Source organism: Fusarium tjaetaba, assembly GCF_013396195.1.
Source record: "Fusarium tjaetaba strain NRRL 66243 chromosome Unknown NRRL66243_c0000329, whole genome shotgun sequence".
Lineage (NCBI taxonomy): Eukaryota > Fungi > Ascomycota > Sordariomycetes > Hypocreales > Nectriaceae > Fusarium > Fusarium tjaetaba.
In genome coordinates, this window is record NW_023501525.1 from 43,142 (window position 1) to 64,846 (window position 21,705).

Consider the following 21,705-nt stretch of genomic DNA (forward strand, 5'->3'; position numbering starts at 1 on the left):
TTGGGGATGAATAAACAAAATAAAGTAGCCAAGCAATAAACAACATATAAACTGAAAATCAACCAGACAGCAAACTAGGTACCTAGGTAAGTTACTTGTTCAAATGTGAGGTTTGAGTTTAAAAATAAGGCACGCCAATCATATCCCTTATCGGCTCGCCAATCTATTTATGCGAGGTCCCGATGTTGTTCAATCACGAGATAGTCTACATATATACCTCGACCAACTAACATCCCGAATCACTGAAACATGAAGCTCTGCAGGAACAACTACGGCAATGTCAATTGGACACTTTCACGGGATATATCATCATGTTATGTTCCTCAACAGTCTCATTTCACTTGCTCACTAGGTAGCGACTGGTCAGGCTGCATCTGCACGCATCATTCGCAATGGTTTCAAATATCATCATCACCCGTGGCATCATCATCATCATCATTGGGGTATTCTTCGTCGCCAGAACCTTTCTCGAATAGCCATAACTTTTTTTCGGAAGAAGCTCATCCTCTTCTTCTCTCGTTGCAAAGGTTGTTATCCTAGGCAATGCCAGGACCGGCCCACTCCTTACGTCTGAGTTTACGACTGGCCTGAAGCTCCTGAAGCTTGGTCGCGAAACCGCGAGAAACATGGCCAATGAACTTGGGACGATCACGAAGGTCCTCCATCGTCTCAATCCAAGCTTTGTAGCTAACCCCTTCGCAGAAGTAGGTGATCATCCGGTCGCCAATCTCAACCTGGGAGCTGTGCCGCATGTCAAGAGCCTCGTAGCCGTCGGCAAAGTCGCGCATGAGTAGTTTCTGCGTTCCTTGGTCGGCCTCGGTACGGTGGAGGGCGCGGTGCAAATTGCCGATGGCGACGTCGATGCAGCGGCTGATGAAGTCCCCCATGCTGGGGCTGATGAAGCGGTCGCAAAGCTTGTAGACTTCGACATAGTCTCGCATAGGAGTCTTGATAGGTGCTGCCTCGGGATTCTGGGCAGGACGGGGAGGCGCATGTGGGACAATAGAGGAGTGACTGTAGGCGACCCCGATGTAGAGACCTAGGTATCGCGCTTCCATGTCCTCGTCATCGAAGTTAACGCCTCCCCTCTTGGCCTCGTCAAAGCGACCGTTGAAGCAGCCTTCGAAGTACTCCGAGTTCTTGGTCAGGACGTTCTTGGCGACTCGGAAAATTTCGCCTTTCACCTTGAGCTCGACTAGCTGCTCGTCATTCCTGTGCATGCATATAGGTCAGCGACACTTATTCCCAGCGCAAGATTCTAAAAGCCTCTGAGCTCGAGGCGAAAGAGAAGCGCCTACTTGAGAAGCCAGGAGGTGCGATAGTCCGTGAGAATGCCAGCAGACTGCTCATCGGCAGGGTCCTCCTTAGGACTGACACGGGTACGGGGCTTCTTTCGCGGAGGTGCCATGGCGCTGTCAGAAGGAGTTGTTTTGCTTAATGTAAGTGGGTCGTGTGAGTATCAAAAAAGAATTCAGTCGATTGCGCTTTCACTTTGCAAGTGATGCAGAGAAGGTGAAGAGAGCAGAATCTTGGTGTGAAGCAAAGTGCAGTTTGATGTTGCTAGCCATCGCTCGCGGCGATACTTAAGGTAACTGAAGTCTAAAAATTGTTAGTATTCGTAAGAAGTATCTGGATTTGTTTCCAAAATACCTTGGTTGCCAAGTGAGTTCGTGATGTTGTGTTGTCGTTGCTAGGTCAGGTTGGTTGAAGAAAACACACACAGCCTACAGGCACCTGGTTGGCACTGCACATTTATTAGCAGTGGGGGAGGTAAGGAGGCACCGTCTATGAGACTTGCCAATTCTCAGTCCATGAGGGTCTCCATTGGGTCGCCTTTATCAGAATGTGCCTGATAGGAGAGCAGAGTGTCAACAATCCTGCCACATCTTCGCTGGAGGTGTATATGAGGCCATGGTAATAATCTGCTGGTTAAGATTCATTATTCAGTCAGGCAACGTCTTCAAGAAACAGCAGTAGAGTCCGAAGCTTCAATGGAAGAGTGATATCGTGAAAAGAAACGCTGTACATTAAAATTGAAGCAACGGCAAGAGTTATAAGTGGGTTCCTCAAGCCATGCATGCAGACACTGCTCGCCCCTGCCACCAGCTGCTGAGGAAAGTGCCAACGCAGACTTTTACTTGGCTCGTACTTTCCGAATCGTGACCTTCTGTTCATCGCCGAGTTCCCATCCAACCTTGTCCTTCTCTTTCAGTTCATCCCACTTGCGACCAGTAGCAAACTCCAAGAATGGCAGATCCACGTTGAAATACGACCTTGAAAAGCATTTCAGGGTGTGAAGTCTCAAATCGTCGTCGGCCCACTCCATCAACTTCAAGCAGTGTCGGCTGACTTGCTTCTTCGAGAACTGCCATGAGACATAGTCGTCGTGCGCCAGCGCCTTGAGTATCCGGTCTAGTTTCTTGTTCCTGATGTTGAAGTCTTGTCTGATGAAATATGCCTCGGTCAGGTCCCTACGCCGACACGCGGCATCCAGCATGAAATAACCAGTAATTTCCTCGATCTCACTATGAACCATGGGTGTCCATACAGCCATGTATCGAAGAAGGTGTAGAATCGCCGGGTGATATGATTCGGGATGCTTGGCAAGAATGGACAGACGGATAGAGAAGATGTATGCTTGGATCGAAAAAAGATCAGCTCTTTTTGTAGCCACCAACCCTTCTCTAAGCTTCCTCAATGCCATTAGAACATCCTGCAGAGATTTGGTATTGTCAGGATCCTCAATAGCTGCCAGCATAGAAGTCGATGGTCCACTAGACGGTATGATAGAACGGAGGGCTTTCAGAGTGCCACTTAGAGCAGAGGATGCAGGCGACGCGGCAGCATTGGCGGAATCTGGGTCAGGGGTTTGAGAAGAACCAGTAGCATTTCTAGCTGAAGTTTCAGGGGCTGATGTTGAAGACGACGCTGCTGCAGAAGTTGCCGCGGAAGACTGTCTGTATCCAGGTGGAGGTCTGGTATATGGTGTTGCAGGAGTCGGATCGACTGCTCTTATATCTAGAGCTTCGAAACTCCGTATAATTGAGTCCTTGTCACCGGCTTCTGTGCAGAAAGCAAGGAAACGTGAAATTATCTGATTATAATACCACTCCTGGGTCTTGGGGTTGAGCAAGCTGTCTCTGGTCAGCCTTTCTATCTTGTCTTGTGGGAACTGATCAATCTCGCAAGTCTCTAGACAACATTGACCGCCTAACACACACCTGTCGTCACCCTTAGAAGGAAGGCCAATGCTTTGTAGCGGATCCTGCTCGACAGGTTTCAATCTCCCCCAGGGGCCCGATGGCATCCTGTTACCTCGACCTCGACGAACCATGTCGTGCACAAATGAGCTGCCTTCAGCGTCAAAAAAGAACTCGGATTGAAAGTACAATGCCTGAAGCCTCGATTTTAAATAACTGAGAGCCTTATTGGCAGTGCGAAGCACAGAGTCTCATCGACCAGGTACAATAAAGGAGGAATGAAGCCAGTTGCTGTGAAGACCTGAGGTTGACAGTGGGGTAGCTTTCAAGGACCCCGCGATCCACTCACTGTTGGTTCCTGCGTCAGTCTCAGCTTATCAAAATGATGAGAGCCCGTGGAAAGCTAAAAGACTTGGTTGTGCCTTGAATAATCTGGGGCTATTGTTATTTCAAGTGAGTAGGGACGAGGCTATGTAAGTAGAAAAACGAATCTATTTTCTCTCATCCGTTATCATACCGACGACCTAATTGCTGGTAGCTACGCACAGTACCAATATTATACCGAAAAGGAGAATACCTAGGTAAGGTAGCTAAGCTACTACAGAGTGGTGGCTCATACAAATCTCTAATTAAAACCAAATCACTGAGATTAAAAAGTGCTACTTCTAGAACTCTTGCTATGTGCTCATCCTTTTACGTGGGTATCATTATCGCCAGAAAGCCTTTCTTTCCATCTGCTTCCCTAGCCGCCACCATTCCAACATGTCATAAATCCAATTTCATGCTCTCTTCTCATCCATGGATGCGGTCAGCTAGTGTCACCTTGTCCCAGTTCTTGGGTCCCGCGGCCTCATATTTGCCAGACTTGGAGATGACTCGCCCAAGGCCCTGGTGGATCTCGGCCTGGAAAGGTCCGAAAGGGCACTTCTCACCATCGATGCTTATATAGCCGTCCTCTTGATCCCGGGGAATGATGCGATAAGCCGAGATCTTCTTGTAGGTGACATGAGGGTTGTCAAACAGTTTCTCAGCTTCAACATCGAGAAGGACCTTGATAGCTGTGAATAAGGGCAGATCACCGTCGATAGTGACAAGGTCCATCAAACCATCCGAGATGAGTGAGGCAGCGAAGAAGGGAGCATCAGGTGACATATAAGCCATCTATGACAGTCAGTATTGTTCCAAATGCAAGGGCTACTTTGATTACTCACGTTACCGGCGTAGAATGTGCCAACCTTGTCATAGGGGATCAACTCCCATCCTTCAGGGAGATCATCCTGGATCGTGCCATACTTCAACGGCGGCAAACCTGCATCTTCGGCTACGGGGTCTGCATCAAGCTTCTTAGCTAGATGATTCAGACTCGTAGAGCTTGCGTGATGCTTGTAATGAGCCTTGACATCGCCCTTGTCTTCGATCTCCACCTTGACAGCCAGGTCAAAGGGGTAGCACTTCTTCTTAAACATGCGCTGAACGACACCGACCTCGAAACGCGCACTGCCCATCCATCGCATATGCTCAGTGCCGAGGTCACATTCTGCAATGAGGCCGAGCGTCTGGGAGAGGAACGAAATGATGCGGTTGTGGCCACTAGTGACTGACACCAAATCCATCGGAGTCACGACACCCTTGATGATGGCGAGGGCGGCGAAAGAAGGTCGATGAGATCCGTACAAGTTGCAAGAGAATGCATTTCCTGAGCCACAAGGGATATGGCTGACAGGCATCGTAGAAAGCGCTCTTGCAGCATCGGGTCGCTTAGCAAGTCCGTTGAAAATCTCGTGTGGCGTTCCATCACCGGAACATGCCATGATAGTATCGTATCTGGACAAGTCGGCGTTTTGCGCCAGTTCAACGGCTTCTCCACCATGCTTCAATATCACGGGGTCAATCTGCATCTTTGCAGCCTGGAAGAGCGGCTTCACCTCAGTCTCCCACTGCTTGATAGCACCGCCAGGACCGGAGTTCGGGTTGATCAGCACGTAAGCGCGTTTCTGAGACTGCGCGTCACCATAGGCGCGCGTCATGAGAGTCTTGACGAAAATCTCGGCTGGTGTACCGCTGGTCGGCTCGTCGTCCTTGGCAAGCGTGAAAACCCATTTCTTGGGTTTGATCAATGTCTTCGAAGCGTGATAGGCGTAGTCGATTATGATCTGGTCGTTGGAGAGCTCGGCCCATAGGACGTTGTAGAAGGGTATGCTATGGTTGGGAGCGGGTTCTGCAGAGAAGCATGATCAGTAAGTGTTTCCATACTGTCTCGTATAACAGTTCTGAATGCTTACTGCCAGAGAAAGGAGCACAGGAGGAGCGAGTTGACTTGTTTGCAGCAGGGTCTGTTAATGATCAGTCGAGGACTTGGCGTCATTGTATTGTCCAAAAGATCCGCACCGTTGAGCTCCAATTCTTCGATTCCAATGGTCAACTTCTTCTTGTCCTCCAAGAGGAGCAACATTCCAATGCCTTCGTCCATTTTTCGATCAACCTCCGTGTTCATTGAAGCTGATGTCAGCCAGCAATGAGCTTATCGATTGTGTTTTATATCGAACACCTAAAACGCTAAGGTAAGGGGCGGGTGTAAGGGTTAGTTCGATGGTCGCGATTACGATTAAAAGATCCCGTAGAAGCAACAGACAGATTGGATAAAGAAAAAATCGAGAAAATAAAGGACTAGGGCAGCTCGCTATTGCGACATAAAAAGGAAAGACCAAAATCCAAAGCCTCCGATAACGAGCGTATGTTTTGGAATGTTTCCGTAAGGAGTTGCTTTCTTAGGATGAATCGGATTACGCGGATGCCCGTTGAACCTAGGCTGTTGATCTGCGGGGGGTCGCATCCGAGATTACAGACCTAAAGCCCCTGTAAATGCTTGCATTCGCGATGTCCCTAACGAAGTCAATTGCGCGGGCACCTGCTGGCAGCTGACAGTTAGAACCAGTAGTAAGTGAGTGCCAACAGCGCCTGGGTGTAAGACTCGGTGGGGCTATTGTATGGAACTGCCAGGCGGTGCCGCGGTAAGACAACCAGAGATAGTCACCCAACTCCACACTAGCTAGCTGTAGTATTCGGTGGCCGCGGAGCCACGAGATATCTTGAAGACGACGATTTGACTTCGACACAAGGAACTATTGCCCGTTACGGGCTTATCTCAGGTTTGTCATCACTTCTGATGTAACTAGGATCTCAGTTCCCCAGAGATTAACGGCTTATTCTTGTTTAGCCAATGTATTCGACCAATGAGGCTGACAGCGGCATGCTTGTTCTACACGATGGATGGATGCTTTAACTTTTCCCCATGTTCCCAAAACTCCATTTCCCCGCCATCTTCGGAGTCATTCCTTGCGCCAGACTGTCCTTCCTTCTCCTTCCCTAACCTTTTTCTAACCTGAACTGGAACACCTCGGAATCGCAGCCTCGGTTACATGCATCTATATGGCCAATGTCATTCAGCATAATCATCATGCGATGTGCTGAACCCCCACGAACTTTTTAAGTATCAGCAAGTAAGAAAGTAAGCAACGCCCCTTTATGCGAGTCTCGTCACGTCAGGGAACTTCTCCTGGGCCACCTTCTTGTATGCTTCCACCTGAGCACTCCTCCAACCCTTGAGCACCTGAAGACCCTCGATGGCGTCCTCATAGGTCACATCAGGGATATCCAAGATGCCAGAGACAGCCTCCTCGCTCTTGGCCTTGTCTTGGCCTAGAACTCTCTGTGCCTTGATGGCGGAGAGAACGTGTCTAGGGCTGCCCTTGTTAGCAGCAAGGAACTCGTCGTTGAACTTGACGAGATCTGTGGAAGGATCCACTGCCTTAAACTCAGTCTTCAGCACCTCCAAGACTTTGGGCTCAATGTCGGTCGCAGTCTTCAATAGTTGAGCAAACGCTACAGTATGTTCATGCACCCTGGGGGACTTGGGGTCAAGTTCTAGGGCAGCTGTGAGACAACGTAGGGCGAGAACGTACTTCTCTGTAAGAGGAACGGGTCAGTAAATAAATAGATAAAAACTTGGCAATCTATGGTATTAAACTTACTGCGACGCATATAGACCTCAAAGCCAGCGAATTGGGCGTTGATGTTCTTGGGGCTGAATTGTAGTAAGGGGTTAACGAACTTCATGGCATCCCCGAGAGGGTCGGTGGTTTCGGCGAGTTTCAGTCCGAATGGATCGTCGTCCTGCTTCTTGACTTCTCCATCCTTATCCTTGCCCTTGTTAGGGTCTTGCTTGGCTTGCAACTCGGCAGCCTCCTTTTCGAGACGTTGCTGCTCCTTTCTAGCCTTCTTGGCAGCCTTCTTCTTAGCTAGAGCATCCTCAGCGTCCTCTCCATCGGCACCATTGACACCGTTTGCGGAAGGCTTATCGGCCAACTTGAGGTAGACTTCAATCGCATCCAGAGCAGCTCTTGAGAAAAAGGGATGATCACGGACGTGGTCTTCCCATCGCATCATATCGATGTAGGCTCGGATCTGGCCCTTGCGCAGAGAAAAGCTGTGGAAATCGAACTGGTCCTCCTGCCACACCTCAAAGATGTTGAAGATTTGCTGGAATCGCTTAAGAGCAAGGGCAACATTGCCTTGTCGAGCATATGCCTCGCCGTCTTCTGTCAAGAACCAGACACTCTGCATATCCAAAAGATCCGCCAAGGGACCGCCAACAGTTTCTGCGCGAGTGAAAAGTCCGACTGTCTTGAGAGCCTTGTCGTTTTCGTTGTTGCGAAGCTGGTACTTGGCTGCCTTTGTGTTGATGTATCTATCCTTAAGATCGAGCTTCCTGGCTCGATCCATTGCCTTGGAGGCTTCTTGTATGTTTCCGCCATGCTTGATGATTCGTGCCTTGGTCATGGCAAAATCAACGCTCTTGGGGTCCTTCTCGATTGCCTTCTCGACGTACTCCATGGCTTTTGTCAAGTCCCGGCTGAGATGGTAGTTGTAGTGCTGTGCGAGGTAGTACAGTGCTGCCGCTTCTCCTTTATCCTTACTTTCCGAATCTGCACCCTGCGAGTTCAAATAGCTCTCGGCCAGTTCACGGAGGGTGTCCTTCTTGAATGAGTCGGAGTAAAGATGCTTAAGATTGGCAAAGGTCGATGGCACTCCCTTGTTAAGCATCAGGGTCAAATAGGCCTCAGCAGCCTGCTTGAAGTCGTCGCCTATTAACGAGTTAGTACTGGTTGCTGGCTAGTGTCTTGATTGGATTTACCTGACAAAAAGTCCAGTGGCAACCGGCGCGCAGCATCGCAACGAGGGGACTTCTCCGCATACTCGTCGTAGACAGCCTTTCGAGCCTTGTAATCGTCCTCTGATACCTCCATGACCTCCAAGAGCTTCTGGTAGTATGCTGGGTGTTCCGAGTTGCGGTCAAGGAGAGCCCGGTAGGCCTTTGCAGCTTCCTCCTTCTTGTCCAACTTGTGAAGATACTCGGCGCGAGCCTCCATGACAGCCAATCGATCGAGGTTTTGCTTGGCAGCCGTGTTGAGATGCTCGAGTGCACGCTCGTAGTCCCCTTGCTCCGCAATTAGAGAGTTCTTGTACATAATTGCTTCTGAGTGCTCATTGTCGAATTTCGAGGGCTTCGCCTTCAAAGTTTCCTCATATGTATTCATGACCTTCTCGGCTTCAGCAGGGTTTCCTGAAAGGTGGTGAGCAATGGCGAGCGCAGTCCAGCTTTGGCGCATCTGGGGTCGGGCCTGGAGCATGGCGGTTCGACTTTGGATGTATCCTTGGTAGTCGCGGCATTGAATTTGCAGAATAGCCAGATCGCGCTGAATTTGTGCCGACTCAGGCTCTAGTCGCAGAGCAAACTTGTAAGCCTTGATGGCCTCCTCGAAATTCTTGTTTGCCCGGTGCAGCAGGCCATACACGTGCCAGCAGATGTGCGACTTCATATCCATGGTTAAAGCTTCCTTTCCCAATGCAAAGGCTTCTTCCGTTTTGCCCTGAGAGTTCAAAATCAAGGCCTTCATCGCAGTGGTGTCTCCATGTTTCGGATGCTTCTTGAGAATAAGCTCGGCCGACTTTAGACCACGCTTATATTGCTTGTCCTCATAGTATCGAATAACGGAGCGGAAGAGCGAGGCCTCCTTGGAGGCAAGAGGTTGCGGCATCGTGATTATAGGGAACAGTTCTAGTCTTGGAACCGTAGGGAAGTCGTGAGCTAGTTAATTGCGGCCGGCGTCCGTTGTCGGCGAGGATTATAAGCTCCCAGCAGGATCGAATGAGGGGTGTGTGGGCTAGGAGGAGGAAGCGGTACAGAGAAGCTTTGACGAGACAAAAACCTCGCCAGGAGATGATGACAGGAGGGTAACGAAGGGTAAAGAGGCGGCTTCCCTGACCGGCGATTGTGGAGAGATGTCGTGTAAAGCTGAAGGTGCTGTACCATACGACTTAGGGTCGAAATGATGTGGACAGGAATTGCTACGGTAGACCGGCAATTTCTCGGAGGCTGCCTGTGGTGGGTTGCTGGGTTATGCGGAGATGGTGGTTTTGGCGGGGCAGTTTAGGACCCATGACAGCATGGATGGAAGCCTCATGAGAGTTGGTAGAGAATATGATATTCAGTAAATAAACTCATAATTTCATGAAAACAGCTCAAGACTACATAGAGAGTGCATTTCTATTGCGAAATGATCATTAAAATGGTAATCTTTTGGCACACAGGGCATGCTACGAGAGATACCAAAGCTTGAGCCGTTTATACTAAACGATGAAGAGATTTGGGTAAGTTAGCATAGGATTAGTATGGTTATATGAAGAATTTCTATTACTTTTACACATTATGATGAAGATATTTAGGTAAGTTAGTACAAGATTAGAGGGACTATTTGAGAATTTTATATTACTTTTGTACAAGAGGCGTTAATATCCTACAGCAAGTCTCTATTCTATAGTCCTTCTCCTGCAGGTTTCGCACTCCAATGGTCGTTGGAGGGTCTGAGTGGTGTTTCGTGATATCATAAATTAATTATACATTCGTTTTCGATTTTTTGGTTTTCCTCCATTTGCTGATTGTGTCTTCCCAGCTTTCAAAAGGGTCGCCCCCGCATCGTTGCTGTACGACCTCCCATGTTCTATGTCGTACGATACCCTCCACGCCTCTCTCTTGTCTTACAAGCGAAGCCAGGCGCTCGGTACGTGCTTCACGTGGGAAGAATCTACCGGAATATGGATCTAATCGTTCATCGACGATTCTATCGCGGTCTTGTTCTTTCTCTAATTCCCTGATGGTTCGGTCCGGGTCATCAGGGTCCGGGCTTGCCGCTACGAGAGCGCAGTAATTTAGTACTTCAGTCCGGGTCTCCCAGGAAGGAAAAAGCACTCTCTCCTTGAAATCTAAGCATGACTGGGAATCAATCTGTTTTGAGGTTGGTCTTGGGACGCGTTGCGATGTGGACGAGGGATCAAATCCGGATCGAGACGGTGTCACAAGTGCATTGAGATTCTGTGTGATTGAATCATCGATGGAAGATCTTGAAAGTCGAAGAAAGTCTGGAAAGAAAAGAAAGAGTAAAATGATCAGTCGGGTATACCAAAAGCCGGTACTTCTGACTCGAACATACCTCGCAAAGTGCCATACGAGAAACAGAACTGTGGAGTAAGCTGAGGTTGTGTAGATGGTTGAGTCATGGTATTCTTCGGCCGCGAGGAGCTCTGTTTCTGAGCGTCCAGCGAACCCTTCCAGAGTATCCCAGCCAGATTGGGCGGATGTTTAAGTTCGGCTGATTAGAAATTCGAAATAGTTGCTAGCGTAGTAAGTCAAGAACGTGGCTCGTGGCGGATCTGAAACAGGATCGAGTCGAGTCGAGTCGCGTTAGTCGTAGGAAAAATATCGTGAGTAATGGTTAGTTCTGTTTCGACTTCAGTGACGCAACTAAAGAGTTAGCCGGAGCTAAGGTCCGGCTGCTTGTATCCGGAAAGTCCGGATAAACTCTGACTCCGCTGACAACTGGATCCTTGCAGAGATTCCCCAGCTTGATCCTGGTAGTCCCGATCCATCACTGCACGACAGAAGCCCCCAGGCAATGACGATATCAAGAGAAAGTTTACGAAGGATTAGACTTTGAATGCGAGACATTCTAATTCAAGCTAGTTTCAATTATGGTTGCTCGTAGTCTCGAGAAGCATCTGAAACTCTTTCTTCAAATCCGCAACTCTTCCACTCATCTTTCACTTCTTGTGTGGGTTCTTCTGTTGGAAAACGAGCTGACTGGCGTTTGCTCCATCTCATGGGGCTGAAACAAGCTGAGTGAGGGCAATTCATTACTGAACTCTTGATGCACGTCCCGGGTCAAGGCGAGAAGCCAGGAACCCGTGTGACGCCAAGGGGCGCATTTTCAGGGCGAGACACAGAATTCCACTCATCAAATTCAGGGTCTGCATCTTCTGAATCAGCCTACGACGAACTAATCGGTATTGCTTTTTCGCCCGCTGAAGCAAGTGGCCACCGTCGAATGGATCCGCGCTACGCTACTGTAAATGGGTGGGCGGTTATCGCATAGATATCTCACCGGGCAGACGGGTTTCCGGAGATCCAATGTTGACGATGGATTGCGCGGGCAGACGAGGCGCCATTTAAGCATTGACATTCTACTAAAACCATCGACGCCTCACCGTTTGGGCGTTGCGTACAATCCTCCGACGGGGCATTACCTGAGCAGTGCTGATTGAGCATGATAATCAAGACGTCGCTCAGCTCAACAGAACAGACTCGGTCAGATTTCTTCAGCCAGGGATCTGCCTAGCGGCTTTACTTCCCCATAAGGCTAAAAAGGCTTCGAGACTCCGTAACTGCCAAATTGGATGAAAGACGCAAAGAGAGCGACTCACGAACATGCAGATGCAGACGCCACCGTTGAGACCCATCTGCCGGCTCGAGCACCAACGCACCCTATTTGTCGCCGTTCTGGGTATTGATCAACTAACTCCCAGGCAGTTGGGTGGCTTATCCCCTTATCCTTGACTGAGCGGTTGCGCTAGATCCAACGCCCAGGACACGATAGGACCAACTGCCACGCACCCAACGCTAGGAATCACCATCCATGGAAGGATGTTGGCTTAATTACAGGCTACAGTAGGGCACGGCTTGCTTCCGGGCTAGAAGCCGACTCGTTCTGTTTCTTCGGAACCTCTTTAGCCTCTTGTGACTTTGCTTTGTGGATTGCCTGGTCTCAATATGTGACGACGGTGTGCAGCAAATAGAGCCCGGGCCATCGTCACTCTCTTGCGCTGAGTCGATTTGAGTTGAGGCTTCAACTCTTCCTTTCGCTTTGCTTTGCTCTGCTTTGCTGCGCACGAAACTCAGCACGGGCAAGGCGAAGGCACGGGCTTGGTCCGCTCTCTGCAGGAACCGCAAGCTTACTGAAGTATTTGCAGCTGTCAAATCATACATTACCCCCCGAGTTTCCTGCTCGAGTCTGATCTTGTTTGGTGGCTTGTACTACTACTATGGCATTTCTGAGTGGACCAACTGCCACCAAATTTTGTTCTCCTCCAAGGATGGATCAACTTCAGAGTCGGGTCGAGAAGGCAGACCTGCAGGATTTGATTGACATATGCGAGCAACTTTCTGAGGAGTGTAGGGGTATCTCCAATTGTCTCAATACCAGCCCAGTCACTCTGGCTTCTCTCGCCAAGGAGTGTCGCGCGATCACAAATGCGCTTGACAGGTTACACGAGCTCAGCCGGTCGTTTGAAGGTGGCACAGAAAGTGTTCGGGCATCAAACAACGAATTCGTCTATTCCGTTTCGAAAGATGTGCATGAGCTGAGGGCAGCACTGAAACGCATAAAGGCTCCAGATAGGGACAGCGGCATTCACCTCAGCGAACCGCAGCTTATCATCGTCTGGAATGAAGCAGCATTGAAAGAGTATCTTGCGCGGCTACGCACTCACCAAGCGTCTCTCCATACCCTCCTCAATGCTGCGACACGGCAAGTAACCTTCTTTTCTAAGTGCGCTGGCTCAAGGCTAACTCTGAGTAGTGCCGGTTATAACTTTGGGGAAAATGACAACAGGAGGCGCGTGATTGAGCCAGATATTGGAGTAGATGAGGCACTACGGAGCCTTGCTCGAAAGTTCACAGCGCCAAACCAACAATCTGTCGTGCTACCTAGAGTCAGTGACTCTGCCGAGATCCAGATCCTACTTGATACCCTTGTACCACCACCAGGAGTCAATTACGTGAGAACCAAGGATGCCGCAAATGAACTGCACAATGCCATTGAGCGGAGCGATGAGACTGCTGTCTTTCATATCCTTCTCGAACGCGCAGACCCCAACATAATGTTGGCTGGTTCAATGCTCTCCCCGCTGCATCGCGCTTTCGACAAAGGACATATGCTGATCGCTGCTTTTCTCATCGTGGCTGGTGCCGATGTTGACGAGCCAACTACTGATGGTCATACAGCATTGATGAGAGGGATCAGATGCGGGTTTTCAGAACAATTTGCAACTCTTGTGATTCACATGAAAGCCCGCGTCAATGCGATCGATAACGATGGATGCTCAGCCCTACACCTCTCGGCCGCTTCAGATGTTATCGACGATGAAACGCTCCCAGTCCTCATCGACGCAGGCGCCGATATCAACCTTGTCGACTATAATGGCCAGACACCACTTCTCGTGGCGATTCAGCATAGTCGCTGGTCTGCGGCAACAAAGCTCGTACAAGCTGGTGCAGATCTAGAGGTGCGATTACCGGATGGAAAGACAGCCCTCCACATGGCTATCGCAATGCGCAACCAAGAGTTCTCCCAGGTGTTGATATCTCGAGGAGCAAACGTTGATCGCGTACTCCGCGAGCATACTCCCCTCACGATGGCCATCAACTCTCGATGCACAGCTATCACTGCTGTTCTTCTAGATAGCGGTGCAGACCCTAATCTGCCCAGCCGCAACGGAAACACACCTTTACTAGCAGCAGCATCCACAGGGCATGACGAAACTGTGCGATATCTCATCGCCCATGGAGCCGATCCAGCAGCCACTCAGGGACACTCTGGGTACTCAGCGATGCATATGGCAGCTCACAAGGACAAGCCTCACATCCTCCAGCTGTTGTTTGATGCAGGCGCACCTGTTGATATCTTGGATAAGACAGGCGAAACCCCTCTACTTGTGGCAGCCAAGCTTGGCAATGCGCAAAGTATTTTTCGCCTGATCAGACTCGGTGCTGATGTCGAGCGAGTAGGACCGGACGGGATGAGCATTCTTTCTCACGCAGTCAAGATGGGCGATGTTGACCTTGTCACGGCACTCCTAGAGCTGGGAGCGGGTATGCAGGTGTCATCCATGTTTCCTTCGAAGGGCAGTAAGGAATATCTGGTACCCGAGCCGCAGACGACCCCGATTCACGTTGCCGCTCAGCACGCACGAGACGAGATCTTACTGCGGCTTGTGTCCTATGGTGCCTCCCTCGAGAGCACCATCTTCCCTGGTCGGACACCTCTCTCCGTTGCTGCATCTCATGGGCACATCTCGACAGTCCGGTTGCTTCTTCGACTCGGTGCAAATACGCAAGCTTTAACAACACATGGTGATACGATTCTTTTCCAGGCATCGGCAAACCAAGCAACCCTCAAGCTCTTGCTACAGCAGGGAATTGACGTGAATCATCAGAACGATCGGGGCGCTACAGCTCTTCACTACGCGGCTCTTCGCGGGCACATCGGGGGTGTGAGGATGTTGCTTGAGAAGGGTGCTCGACAGTACCACGCAAACGCAGTGTGGGATGCCTGGGAGGACAGAGATGGAACCGGAGGTTATCGACAGGGCACACCAGCTGGCATGGCCATGCAGAGAGGTCTGGATAAGGTCGCGGAGTTGATTGAGGGATGGAAGTATAATTGACTTTGGTGTAATACTTGGCGATGAGGTATGATTTAATGGATGGAGTAAGGGCTGAACGGCAGAACTGTATGTAATATGGGTTTGGGCTTGGGCTTCATGAGATACCACAAAAGAATTGCTGTAACTTGGCGAGATATTATTCATGTTTAGTGTTTGTTTGTACCATGCATTATGACTGATCGCTCTCGCATGAGCCGTGAACAAAAGTCATGGACGGAGTGTAAGTTATGTATCACCGAGTGCTGTATGCATGTTGGCATAAACCCATGCATATTCATTCCTCTATATCCGGATCCACGTGCTGTGCTGTGCAATAGCTAAGCTTTTCAGCCCTAGCAATGTCCCATGTAGTCTTATCAAAAGCGAGAGACAACCGAGTTACAGTTACGGATACGAAAAGTCATGACATCCATGCGAGATTACTTACTGATTAAGCGGCACGGAGGACATAACGACCACCAACGACCGCGCCGTTTGAACAATATTCAAAGAAGTGACGTGATGGTGAGATTGACTAACTAATTAATTAATTAATTAATAAAACGCCATTAGCCGTGAGGAGGGAGGACCTCTCGGCCTAACCACTAACATACAACAACAATAACCTATTGGTGCATACGAATACGGGACGTCATGACGGCGTTCAAGTGTTGACGTAATAGGCTCGAGTGATGATGGGCGAGGCAGTGCTCAACGAAAGAGTCCATGATGGGCGCCTCTCAATTCGGGCTACTAAAGGCAAGATTTTGGTGAGATTAAGATAGACTAGGTCTCGTGATCTGTAGCCAAGAAAGCAATAGAAGCTCAACATTTGGCCAAAGTAATCTCTCCTTCATCATATTCTTGATCTTGACTCTTCTCAACTCTTGTCTTTCTATCTGATCGGCCCATTACCCCTTTCGGTTTTGAAACCTACGATAGTCCCACTTCTAACTACTACAAGACGGGTACTGTAACTCAGTCAGATTCACCGTTACAAGATCTCGCCAAGCTTGGAGCCCTTCTTTGTATCCAACACTGGAATTACGTCGCCTCCGTCATCGATAAACTAATAGTAGACCCTAATCGAACCCTTCATCTGCAGTGCATCACCCAGGCCGGCCCCGCGAGCTCCATCTGTCTGGCTCGTTCTGAACTTTTAGCTGTCCTCCCCCTGCTTTTACAACCCCGCAATCCACAATCGGCCCCTCGTCAACTGCTACGCTAACAGGTACCTACTGCTACTGTACACGAGACCGCCTTCGAAATCTCCTGTCCTGTCGCGAACCCTCCCTTTTCACTCCCCGACTTTTTTTTATACACGGCTCAGATATACAATCATGTCCTCTTCTACAGCCCCAGCCGCGCAGGCCAACAGCGGCAGCTGGTCCGCCTTCCTCAAGGTAGATATAGATGTCTAAACTCCATGCTTTTGCGTGGTTGCAGCGATGCCAGTAGCTGACCTCGTCTTTGCGACGTGCTCTAATAGTCCATCGCATCCTTCAATGGCGATCTGTCTTCTCTCACCGCGCCCCCTTTCATCCTATCCTCTCAATCTCTCACCGAATTCTCTGCATACTGGGCCACGCACCCTCCCGTCCTAACCGCCCCAGCTGCCGAGTCTGATCCCGCCAAGCGTACTATGCTCGTCCTCAAGTGGTTCCTCTCGACTCTGAAGCACCAGTACGCCAGCCGAAGTGAGCAGTTTGGAAACGAAAAGAAGCCTCTGAACCCTTTCTTGGGTGAGCTTTTCCTCGGTACCTGGTCCGACGAGGCTGGCGAGACAACCCTTGTCTCAGAGCAGGTCAGCCACCATCCTCCTGCTACCGCCTACTGCATTCGCAACGACAAGACTGGTATCGAGCTTGAGGGTTACAATGCTCAGAAGGCCACTTTCAAGAGCACCATCATTGTCAAGCAGATCGGTCACGCTGTCCTACGAATTCCTCTTCCATCTGGAGAGATCGAATCCTACCTCATTACCCTCCCTGGTCTTCATATCGAGGGTCTGATTTTTGGTGCTCCTTTTGTCGAGCTTGATGGCTCAAGTCACATCACTAGTTCCAGTGGCTTCACTGCCAAGATTGACTATAGCGGCAAGGGATGGCTCTCAGGAAAGAAGAACACCATCGTCGCCAGCGTTTATCCTACGGGCAAGGAGAAGGATGTTCTTTACAATGTCACTGGCCAGTGGAACAAGGCCCTCGAGATCTACTCAGGACCTGCCAAGTCTAACTCCAAGTCGACTCTTGTGAGCACCTACGACGCCGTCAACACCGCTCAGACTGAGCTCAAGGTTGCCCCCATCGATCAACAGCACCCTCTCGAGTCCCGGCGCGCCTGGTCTCGCGTTGCTGATGCTATCCAGAAGGGTGACATGGACACCACAGGTGCTGAGAAGGGTAAGATTGAGAATGCCCAGCGTAACATGCGCACCAAGGAGAAGTCTGAGGGTCGAACTTGGGACCGCCAGTACTTCACCGCTGTGGAGGGTCAAGACTCTGTCCTCGAGCAGCTCGGCTTGGTCGTCGGTGTACCTACTGATGGAGAGGCCGACAAGACTGGTGGTCTCTGGCGATTCGACAAGACCAAGGCTGATGCTCGCGCTGCCCAGCAGCTCTCGGAGGAAGCTGTGGCCCAGATGGAGAAGGAGCTTCTTGGTCGATAGGCACGCCAAATAAGATACCAAAGCAAGATGAGATATAGGAACAGGAAATGGTGATTGTGAGCTGCATGATGCACAATCACAAAGATCATGCGTATAAAGGTGCAAGGTTAAACCAAAAGAGGCGGTATGGACATGGGTTAGAATACACGCTCGGCAAATGTTCTCTGGTACAAGAGGCATTCCGCGACGAACCACGGGAGACTCAAACGGTTGGTTTGTATAATACTTAACAGGCTATATATGTTCTACGATTAATGACATGATTTTCATGTTTTTCTAAGCTGGTAGTCATCCACATCCAGAAGTCGCATTGATGTAAAGTCCTATATCATCTTATCGGCCGAAGGTACCTTAGGTCTTACTTTAGAGTCACATATTTCCATTGTAGTATCAAACACTCAAGCTGTTTGTACGTCGTCAATTTTTTTTCTTCATTAATTTTACTACTTTCATCGCCTCGTAACGCCCCTGCAACTAAACACTGCTATGTTATGTCGGAACCAAGGTGAGGGCATTTTCTAGATCCCTCTTTTTCTTTTCCAAACGATACTCATGAATTTTGCCGCAGTTGGGATATCATTAGAACCAGTCATTGTCATTTATCGACATTTATAGCTGGTTGGCAGTGTTGAAGTCCTGGAGAGCCTCGGCAACACGCTTGGACATGGTCTTCTCACCCTCACGGACCCAGACACGGGGCTATGACATAGCGTTAGTACATTATAATGCATATACGGTAATGCGGTGAGAACTTACGTCGAAGTACTTCTTGTTGGGCTTGTCCTCACCATCGGGGTTGCCGACGGTAGTGTTGACGTACTCGCGCTTGTTGATCATGTAGTCTCGGATACCGGAGCAGTAAGCGAACTGCATGTCAGTGTCGACGTTAACCTTGACAACACCGAAGCCAATGGCGTCGAGGTACTCCTTCTTGGAGGAGCCGGAGCCACCGTGGAAGACGAAGAAGACGGGCTTGTCGTTGTCGGACTTGAGGGCCTCCTTGACGTGAGCCTGGTGCTTGCCGAGAAGCTCGGGGTGGAGCTTGACGTTGCCGGGCTTGTAAACACCGTGGACGTTACCGAAGCCAGCGGCGATAGAGAAGTAGGGGGAGATGGGGGAGAGAGTGTTGTAGATGTTGAGGATATCCTCGGGCTGGGTGTAGAGAGAGTTGTTGTCAACATCCTCATTGTTGACACCATCCTCCTCACCACCGGTGATACCAATCTCCATCTCGAGCCACTGCTTCATGGGGGCAGCGCGCTTGAGGTACTTGGCGGTGGTCTCAATGTTCCACTCGACGGGCTCCTCAGAGAGATCGATCATGTGAGAGGAGAAGAGGGGCTCGCCCTTCTCCTTGAAGTAAGCCTCGTCGGCATCGAGCATGCCATCGAGCCAAGGGAGGAGCTTCTTAGCGCAGTGGTCGGTGTGAAGGACGACGGGGATGCCGTAGGTGGGAGCGAGCGAGCGGACGTAGTGGGCAGCGGCGATAGAGCCAGCAATGGAAGCGGCCTGGTCGGTGTTGCTCACACCCTGAAGAATGTGTCAGTATGTTGACGCGATTGAGAAATTTGTTGGGGAACATACCTTGCCAGCGAAGTAGGCGGCACCACCCTGAGAGAACTGGAGGATGACGGGAGCCTTGTTGTCGCGGGCGGCCTCGAGAGCAGCAACGACGGTGGAGGAAGAGGTGACGTTCTGTGAGGTTAATGTTAGTTGCGATGATTTGCGTTGTTTTTGGATGGTTGAGACATACAATGGCGGGAATGGCGAACTTGTGCTCGCGAGCGTACTCGAAGAGACGGAGGACATCGTCGCCGACGATGACACCAGTCTTGCGGCTAAGGACTTCTTGGACACCCATTGTTGCTGTTTGTGAAGCTTAGGTTGGATAGAAAATGTAGGTTGGGATGAGAGATGCAGAAGAAAAAAAGTCTATTGAGCAAGAAAGTTTGTCAGTTATGAATGAAGAGGAGCAGAGCAATGACGAAGGAGGGGGGTTATAGCGGGGTTTTCAATCCCACTCTGTCTGGTCCTTATCGATAAATAAAGCCAAAAAAAATAACAGAGCTGCGTAAGGGTAATTAGAAGGACACGGCAAGGGGTACAGTGGCAGTTACGGCGTTTTGGAGGGGCAGGGAGGGGCAATTCTGACGCTCTTGCCGAGAGATGCTCTGTGCGGGCCAGAATGAGTTCATCAGATTGAGGCCATGAGCTGTTTACAACATCCAACAGCTGTGTCGGTGAGGCATAAAGAGAGGCCATGATAAGACCGCGGATCTTTTTCTCATCTCGCCAGGAACGCTCGTCTAATGCATCTTGCAGCATGCTGCTCCTCGATTGGCGACAACGGAGATACGTCGCGAATCGTCTGATACTGACGGGCCGTGAATTGAGTTCCGTGAGGCTTTAGAACTGTTGAATGGGCTGAGACTGTTGGACGATTCACCGCGCCATCCAGTGAGACGATTGAGATTGTCGCCTCATCAGGAAACGCTCAATCTTGTTCACCGCACACCTCAACCCATTTCAGGCTCTCGAGTCTCAGGTCCCTTACGGCTGCTCCGATTCCCGGTGGCTCTCCGGTGGCTCCGCGGCCGATATGGCTTCTCTGACCTTCTCTCGGCCTCTGCGCTACTGTCTCTTCCTCTCACGGCTCTTGACTCTATCATGTTGCCCACCTCGTCTCCGCTATAGGACAGCCCGGTTCACACATGCTCGTCAGACCAAGACTTTGTCCAGAAAATCGCTCCCCCAGCAAGCTCACTCGAGGTAGCTAGCGGGAGCTCTCTGACGTTGTTGAGCGTCTGCTCGGTGGTAAAGTGGGGGCGCCGACACAGCGGCGCCGTTGAAGAGCAAATACAGTGGATGGGATTGGGCTCGGTAGGTGACAGTGGAGAGTGATGCGACTTACACACTTTTGGCAGTTAGACAGGCGACCCAGCGATGATGTCGGTAATGACGAGAGTGTAAGGAATTGTCAGGATTCAAAAATCAGAAACATCAACATGGGGGGAGGGGCAGCCGACTTATATGATGCCCTCCCTCCTAAGCCTCTCCTCTGTGCCGAGAGCTATTCCTACCACAGCCGATGCTTCGGGGCACTCGACGGGAACATGCGGGACGGCCTGTCCCTTGGAGACCATTGATCGGGCTCATCGCTCTCACTTCTTAGCAAATACACTGACTCTGATTCTCGTGCGACCCCATCTTCCCCGCATACTTGGATATCGTGAGCATCACGGTTGGCTGGAAGGCCCGCCATAGCCCATAGCTGTGGATGTTCCGGGCTAACTTCCGCTGATGCTCTTGGACCAAATCTCCAAAGCCACGAAGCTGGGCCCAATCATATGAACCATTGCGCCGCCGCGGTTGCATTGCCGACGACAACCATTTCTCAATCATTCTCGTTCAATGCAAGGGTTTGCGCATTGTTGAAACGTGCTCCCCAGCAATATCATTCATATTACACTCAATTTGAGTAATCTTAGTTGGAAATCATGATCGCAGTTGAATTGGTGGAGCTTCGACATCATCTTGTGGGGTGGTCAACCAAACATGATCTCGGTGATCTAATACCGAACCGCAGTTCCATATTCATCATGACAATGACGAGGCAAACTCGGATCAGCAATTCGAGTTGATGTTTCCAATGTCCAATTTCTCCATTCCTTCCCGGCTGACACCGAATCTCCAGCCCAGAAATGGCGAATGCAGATTTTGCAAATTCTGCTTGATCGACAGGACAATGCATGCCACGCCAGTCGGACATGGTCATAAACTTGTCAATATTTACGTCACGCAGTTTGCGTGTGAAGCTAGAAAGCCACCCAATTACAATCCCAAGTAGCCTAATCCTTCAGCGGATCTGGTGAAGCAGTCAAGGTCCCATCCGCCCGAATACATCATCGAAGCATTGGTCCATACAAAGAGAAGCTGTGGTTTCGAGGTCTTACCCCCACCAGTCCCTCCCATTCGTCCACCGTCCTTCAACCCCGCCTAAAAGCTACGAGGTTCCAGAAC

At 50.2% G+C, this 21,705-nt stretch overlaps 7 protein-coding genes across 7 annotated transcripts; 2 read left to right on the forward strand and 5 right to left on the reverse strand.

Annotated features, from left to right (window-relative positions):
• Positions 1-536: 536 nt before the first annotated feature.
• FTJAE_12290 (uncharacterized protein) lies at positions 537-1,408 on the reverse strand (the record flags this gene model as incomplete). Its single annotated transcript, XM_037345321.1, has 2 exons — positions 537-1,212; positions 1,299-1,408. 2 exons carry the CDS (start codon positions 1,406-1,408, stop codon positions 537-539), a joined length of 786 nt encoding a protein of 261 aa, XP_037200681.1.
• A 726-nt stretch (positions 1,409-2,134) lies between these two features.
• On the reverse strand, positions 2,135-3,307 carry FTJAE_12291 (uncharacterized protein; the record flags this gene model as incomplete). Its single annotated transcript, XM_037345322.1, has 1 exon — positions 2,135-3,307. One exon carries the CDS (start codon positions 3,305-3,307, stop codon positions 2,135-2,137), a length of 1,173 nt encoding a protein of 390 aa, XP_037200682.1.
• Positions 3,308-3,992: 685 nt separating this feature from the next.
• FTJAE_12292 (sphingosine kinase) lies at positions 3,993-5,670 on the reverse strand (the record flags this gene model as incomplete). Its single annotated transcript, XM_037345323.1, has 4 exons — positions 3,993-4,361; positions 4,412-5,418; positions 5,483-5,533; positions 5,589-5,670. The coding sequence occupies 4 exons, from the start codon at positions 5,668-5,670 to the stop codon at positions 3,993-3,995; spliced, it is 1,509 nt and encodes a 502-aa protein (XP_037200683.1).
• A 1,053-nt stretch (positions 5,671-6,723) lies between these two features.
• Positions 6,724-9,298, reverse strand: FTJAE_12293 (acetyltransferase; the record flags this gene model as incomplete). Its single annotated transcript, XM_037345324.1, has 3 exons — positions 6,724-7,166; positions 7,232-8,344; positions 8,395-9,298. The coding sequence occupies 3 exons, from the start codon at positions 9,296-9,298 to the stop codon at positions 6,724-6,726; spliced, it is 2,460 nt and encodes an 819-aa protein (XP_037200684.1).
• A 3,388-nt stretch (positions 9,299-12,686) lies between these two features.
• On the forward strand, positions 12,687-15,038 carry FTJAE_12294 (ankyrin 3; the record flags this gene model as incomplete). Its single annotated transcript, XM_037345325.1, has 1 exon — positions 12,687-15,038. The coding sequence occupies one exon, from the start codon at positions 12,687-12,689 to the stop codon at positions 15,036-15,038; it is 2,352 nt and encodes a 783-aa protein (XP_037200685.1).
• Positions 15,039-16,357: 1,319 nt separating this feature from the next.
• On the forward strand, positions 16,358-17,685 carry FTJAE_12295 (KES1-like protein; the record flags this gene model as incomplete). The annotated part of the gene is made up of 2 exons (XM_037345326.1): positions 16,358-16,420; positions 16,507-17,685. 2 exons carry the CDS (start codon positions 16,358-16,360, stop codon positions 17,683-17,685), a joined length of 1,242 nt encoding a protein of 413 aa, XP_037200686.1.
• A 609-nt stretch (positions 17,686-18,294) lies between these two features.
• Positions 18,295-19,546, reverse strand: FTJAE_12296 (fructose-bisphosphate aldolase class II; the record flags this gene model as incomplete). The annotated part of the gene is made up of 4 exons (XM_037345327.1): positions 18,295-18,384; positions 18,442-19,215; positions 19,270-19,380; positions 19,439-19,546. 4 exons carry the CDS (start codon positions 19,544-19,546, stop codon positions 18,295-18,297), a joined length of 1,083 nt encoding a protein of 360 aa, XP_037200687.1.
• Positions 19,547-21,705: the final 2,159 nt, after the last annotated feature.